At 28.6% G+C, this 6,518-nt stretch overlaps 1 protein-coding gene and 1 long non-coding RNA gene across 2 annotated transcripts; both read left to right on the top strand.

Annotated features, from left to right (window-relative positions):
• Nucleotides 1-2,859: 2,859 nt before the first annotated feature.
• Nucleotides 2,860-3,730, top strand: LOC119667138 (gametocyte-specific factor 1 homolog). Its single transcript, XM_038076425.1, has 4 exons — nucleotides 2,860-2,895; nucleotides 2,998-3,040; nucleotides 3,209-3,394; nucleotides 3,449-3,730. The coding sequence occupies exons 1-4, from the start codon at nucleotides 2,879-2,881 to the stop codon at nucleotides 3,728-3,730; spliced, it is 528 nt and encodes a 175-aa protein (XP_037932353.1). The 5' UTR covers nucleotides 2,860-2,878.
• A 148-nt stretch (nucleotides 3,731-3,878) lies between these two features.
• On the top strand, nucleotides 3,879-6,277 carry LOC119671558. The gene is made up of 4 exons (XR_005251832.1): nucleotides 3,879-4,649; nucleotides 4,745-5,801; nucleotides 5,876-6,075; nucleotides 6,128-6,277. It is a non-coding gene; the product is annotated as an uncharacterized LOC119671558 (long non-coding RNA).
• Nucleotides 6,278-6,518: the final 241 nt, after the last annotated feature.

Below are 6,518 nucleotides of genomic sequence, written 5' to 3'. Positions count from 1 at the left end.
CTGCACCATCTATTAATATTGTATCTACCATATTTCTTTTCCTATATTCGAAAGTGTTTCCTCATTTCTTTTGGTTATGAAATCTATTTAAAATTAATATAGATTGCCATGAATGTCAAAAAAATAAAATTTTTTTAATTAAATTATTTACATTTTGAAAAAATTGTTAACTTCTACTTACATATAACAATTCATTCGCACGACATAGTCATACATATATCTCTCCTACTATAAAAGTTGCATTGATCAAAGTAAGTAATTTGTTCTTAAGTAAAAAAAAACAAAAAGTCTATATTTTTCTAAACTTCAACAAAAAAGAAAATCGTAATTGATAGCGCTGAAGGTTTATGTCTGGCAGTACTAATACTTTTGCATGCTGAGTAGCTAACATTATAGAGATCTATTGTGTTCTTCCTGGAGAAAAAGCCTCTAACATACCAGTACAAAATAAACAACTGATCAACCTAACAATATCTTTTGGTTCAAGATTCTGGACCACATCCAGCTTAATAAAAGTCAGATAAGCAAGCATATAACGCAAGCAGAAAGCATATACGAATGCTTCTGTCTAAATTTTCGTAATCTGCTAGTGTTAATTATTTTTAATTACAATTTTGAAAGGTAGTAGTATATAGAAGTATGTCTCGATAGGAAATCGCTGATTAGGATCAGAGCTATTCACATTGTATTAATGAAGTCATATTGTATTATGTTAAGCCTTTGGCATTAACCCATTCTCCTATTATAAGCAGAACCAAAATAGTTACCTGCGTTTGTCAGACAAGTATTAATTATGCGTTCTATATAATCAACTTAAATACAATTGATCGAATATGAAAGAGATTTTATGACTCTTTAATCTTATCTTACCTTATCAATCTTATTGAGCCCTTGCATATAACATAATCCGTGACATTCATATTGTTTTATTGAGAATTTCAATTGTACTTTTATAAGTGGATAAAAATGTGATTAATATATATTAACGAAAAATTTATTTAATTTTATTAAAGAAAGATTTTTAATTCTACTCTTTAAGTCTGAAGCTTATTGCAAAAAAGTTTTAGACATTTTACTTTTCACATATCGAAAGGTGATACCTTTTTTTTATTTTGGTTATCAAATCGATTTAAAATTAACATGGGTTGCGATGAATGTCAAAATAAAACTTTTTGAATTATATTAAGTGAAAAAAAAATAAAAATTCTATAACCTCTATTTACATTTACTAACTCGTTCCCAGACATCACTTATATAAAAAGAAGCTGCTTGAACATAGTAAGTCAATTCTGGAATTGAACTACATTAATACATACCTAGATATAATATATTATTATCTTATAATACAAAAAAAAAAACTTAAGACTTTTCTAAGCTCCATTTATGATGTAAATCGTAATTACTAGAGTAAGAGTTATTGTGTTGGTGATATCTGAGTATAAGTCTCTTTGCTTATTGACTTAATGAAAAATGGGTCAAGTATACATACTAAGAAAATTTAGCTCTATTGTATTTCTAAGGAAAGTGTCCTAAACTAACCTGAACAAATTAAAATGATTAATAAATATACCCAATATGGCTTCGTCGAAGCGTGAAGACCTCATTCAGTTCAATGAAGAGCAGGCAAGGTTTTGGCTTGGATATGAGAGTGTGATCTGATATGATAATAAGCAGACGCTTCACTTTGCATTTTTGACAAGCGGTAGATAGCAGGAGAATGTCTAAGAAGTTTAAATTGATTTGTAAAAGATATCAAATCATAAGGTTATAAGGAGAATGTCTAAGAAGTTTAAATTGATTTGTAAAAGATATCAAATCATAGGCTTATTTATTAATTAACATAATTTTTGATTATATGTTCTCCCAATTTGGGATGTTGTGAAATAAACAGTTTGGTATATCTTTTAAATTTCAGTGAAGTATGACTTTAAATATAATATTATTAATCATAGATATCATAGTTTTAATATCAAATATTTACTTCATTAAATAAAATTTTTTTTTTATCTGAAACAATTACAGAAAAGTTTGTTGCAGGATATAATCATTACCGCTGTCACTCAAATCTGTTACCAATAATATTAATACTTTTGTGTATTACTCTATACTTTTGTAAATATGTAAATTTGTTTTTAAAATTGATCAATTTTAAAATCTTATAATATATTTTATAGGTCCGTACTGAAGATAACGTCACTAACCATCACTCGTCTCATTTTCGTTGTAATAATCCAAGTAACTATTGGTTGCTCAGTTTACACAGAGTTCTATTAAGTATTCGGTAAGTTACATTATATCCAAAATATATATATATTCTGGCAGTACCATGCCTTTGAATATGATATATATGTTAACTTAGTAATGTTAACAATTTCCTTGAATATCTTTATAATAACTCTAAAAGATGTACCGAGTTATTAATTTATAATTACATATAACAATAATATACTATTTTAATGGAATCATTACTTGTACATACTACTTTATCAGATAGTAATATTGTAATATTGTTTTATTAGTTAAAGATCTCAATCTAGAATGTATTTGCTGGAATATTAACTTAGTTCATCTGAGTTCGTCTGACGGAAAGGCTTTAAGGATGTCAGTTAAAGTTTTTAGATTTGCTACTAAGTCCATGAAATGCTTTTCTTTCATTAATAAATGAAAAGGTAAAAATCACACTTTGCCCAGTCAAGTAAATGTCGTATGTGATTGATCTTATTAATGATGCTGCGTGTAATTTTCAATAAATTGTAACCATTTGTTGTAACCATTTTTAAAATGTCATTTTAATAGTCCTTACATCTTATTTACTATTAATATATATAATATTAAATAATTAAATAATTAATTTTAAATATTCCAGATTCAACACACCATGTTTGGCAACGGAGTGTGAGTTATTTAATTTATCTACTACTATACTTAATTTATATACATATACATTAAATATTAAAATGTTTTTCTGGTATTTAAAACTGTTAAATATTTTTTCAGTACCATTTCTGTGGAACCAGAAATTAATTATCATTTGGAAAAAGTGAGTAAAAATGTAAATTTAGAATAATAAATAAATATTATTATTTTCCTTAATAAAGTATATTATGAAATAATAATTTTTAAAAAAATGTATTTATTATTACAAAATATTTTTTATTACAAAATTTTATTTATATTCTTTTTACAAATTGTTTATAATGAATTGTAGTTAATAAGAGAAAGCGCTATAGTCGAAGAAACAAATTACCACCAATGTCCGTATAACGCATATCACAAGATCTCTGAAGGGAAACTTCCGGTCCATTTACCAAAATGTCAAAAGTTATATAAATCTGATAATAAAAAAATCTGTCCTTATAATATAACTCATATAATAGATGAGCATGAATTAGAGGTTAGTTAAAAATATTATTTTACTTGCATAAAAAATTAAAAGAAATATTTTAAGGCTCATTTGCTTACCTGTGAGACCCGTCCTATCTACGATCGTTATATGAGATCTCAAAAATTAAATCAAAACAACGATGTACCAAAATTTGAACCTCTTACTTCAAAAACGTCCTGGGATGATGAGCCCCCGGTTTTGACGTACAATCCTCAACAATATTGTTTGGCCAACCCAGTTTGTCGTAGCTTAAAAGGTGCGTCTAGGCTTCGCAGGCTAGCATTTCGAAAATTCGAACGTAAGCGTATAGCGGCCATAAAAGCTCGTATTAGTTCTGAAATTTAGGATTATTTTTTTTTTATCGTTTGGTTAAATTTTGCAATGTTAATTTAGATTTTAGATTTTATTTTTACTCTAATACTTTTCTATATTTTTGTACACATATTTTTATTTTCTAATAATTAGGATTTTATTTGTTTAACGATTACATTGTTTTGTTATGAAAAATAGATATGTATTAGAAGATAATCTAGATTCATTGATTTAACTAAACGAAAAAAGTCTTCCATTAGTTAGTAGACATTTCATCAAAACATCAAAGAAAGAAGTTGAAATTTTGCGTCATTAAGACCTTATCTTGAGTCTTCATTAATATGTATAACTGTCTTTTGACAGTAAAAATCCTATCCATAAGAAACAAAATGATCCCGATAGAATCAAGATTACTATTAGAATTAAAAAAATGTGACCAAAAACTTTGAATAAAATCCATTTTTCATACATTTAGGATAGTCTATAGAATGGATTTTCAATAGATCGATTAAAAAACAATTTCCATAAACTATTTTCGGGATTAATACACAAAAGTTGTTTATTTGATTGATCATTGGTTCTATTACGAGTTACTTTTTTCCTTTCGTTCGAAGTTTTGATAATCACTAATTGATGGTAGCAACGCATATTGTTGAGGATTGTCGATTTCACTGGAGCTCAAAAATACCGACGTGATTCGTATGCGGCTAAATATTGAAGTAAGCAAATTTAGACATTCATTTCATTTGTTACGGGTCAGTTTTTTGGAGTCATTACGATCAAGGTAACAATCTTAGCAGTTGTAAGATTGTGGCATGTGGAGTACAGAAATGTGGTCGGTTTGCCCTAGTGACTTGCTGACAGTGCAGCATCATGCATCTGCATCTTCTCTCCTGCAGTATGAGTATCAGCAAGTCCAAATAATAGCTGATTGGACTTTCAAATGATAAAGGTAATCTTAGAAATATTAGAAACATACTAGTAACAAAATAAATTGATAAACTTTACTTTCATTTTATATAATATGAAAACTATCTTTTATTTAAGTCTAAATACTAACGACGATTGATGACACCGAACTGTCGTATAATTCAACATTCTAATACCTGGGAAAGGTTAAGATATTTAACGCTGTTAATGTATAGTTAAACATGCTTTGTGGGTGCACTTACCTACGATGATTTCGGCTCTGTTTCATATGCCTGCCTGGCATATATGTGGATCCTCACCAACGAATTTATATCAAATGACATATGGCATTGACATTGATGTGCTAGGTTTTTCCACGCGATAATATCATAGACTGAAAAATGGTAGCAAGAAGCTGGTGCTGCTGCAGCGACAACGAATAACTTACATGAATTCGTCTTAAACTTCTATTGAAGTCCTTCTCAACTCCTCCAACTATTAAATTGCAGCTGGAGTAAACTGGATTCCAATTCTTTGCTGCGGTTATCACATTGCGATGGGAATTGGTTTCAAATGTGAACTATGTGTGCTTGAGTTATCGCAGATGACAAATACTGCTCATATTTCATGATTGTTCCGTGTCATTTGCTGCGGTTATCACAGCACCTGATTAATCAGGTCTTTTCACCTGATTAAGGTTGTTATTATAGAGGTATTATCACCGATAAATACTTTTGAACTATGGTATGTTGCAATATATTGCAGCGTGATTGTTTTGGCAATCTAATGATTCAAGAGATCGATTCAGAGCGAATTCTCCTATGCTGTACAAAATAACGTATATCGACGATGCTAGATAGCGATGTTGTCGACAAACTCCCAAATCAATAAGTATCTCGTCACCAAACCACTGAAATTTTTATTTTCTTTTGCAAAAATCAAACGATAATGGCTGACTTTTTTCGGTGGTTAGCTTCATTAGGAATCAAGCATGATCTTACCACTTCTTAACTGTGAAAAGTGGAATAAACCTAAGGACTGACTAATAACTGTCAATGTACATTACAATACGGACTGCGCAAGCTTTTCCATGATAGACAAATCAGTTACCTTAATACATTTTTTAATTCTCCATCAAAGATTTTAAAGTAATTCAGTATACGAATAAACGAATCCAGCATATGATGGACTTCTGGTGAATATTTTTTATAAGATATCAAACTTTTTCTCAATGGTTTTAAGTCTTGAATAATAAATCTATACTATTAGTTTTCGAAGCAATGTTTACTATTAAATAAGAGAGCGTATTCAACCTGGTAAATCTGGAAACTCAATATGTTGATTAATACATCTGTTTGTCGGAGAATATCGTTCAAGAGACATTATTAATATCAGTAATTATGAAATCATAGACAAGTGGTAAAGAGGCGAAGGGCAAAGAAAGAGCAGTTATACAATATGGAATATAGGTAATTGTGGACAATTACTTTGTAATTATTAAATAAACAATTATATTTTTAGATACATTTTAATAATTATTCTGGGATAATAGCAACTATCTTTGTGGATATCCGATTTCATTTCACAGCCATTCATAAGTACACACTGAAAACCGGAAAACGAAGTTTTTCTACGTTTTTTTTCAAATGCAGAATCAATTGTGATTGATTTCCTCCGTTTTCTTGTGTATTAGTTTATATATATATATATATATATATATATCATTCATGAGTTTGCGCTATGTTTTGTTATGTCTGGATTATGGTTTTTTATTGATTTGTTTTTGTTTACTTGTTAGTTTTTAACAAATTAAAACATATTTTAATACTGAAGTCCGTTCTATTTATTTCTATCATACTTTATTTTAAAATGAATACTTTGGAAGTATGTATCCAGTTTAATTTTTTTATGC

The sequence above is a fragment of the Teleopsis dalmanni genome, chromosome 1 (genome assembly GCF_002237135.1).
Source record: "Teleopsis dalmanni isolate 2A chromosome 1, ASM223713v2, whole genome shotgun sequence".
In the NCBI taxonomy this organism is placed as follows: Eukaryota; Metazoa; Arthropoda; class Insecta; order Diptera; family Diopsidae; genus Teleopsis; species Teleopsis dalmanni.
Note: the sequence above shows the minus strand (reverse complement) of the source record. Positions and strands in the feature narration are given on the sequence as shown.

Bases quoted from the DNA above. Each gene is read 5' to 3' on its own strand.
- LOC119667138 (XM_038076425.1), top strand. The intron at 3,041-3,208 runs GTGAGTAAAAAT...AATGAATTGTAG, and splicing joins TTAATTATCATTTGGAAAAA to TTAATAAGAGAAAGCGCTAT. The intron at 3,395-3,448 runs GTTAGTTAAAAA...AAATATTTTAAG, and splicing joins TAGATGAGCATGAATTAGAG to GCTCATTTGCTTACCTGTGA.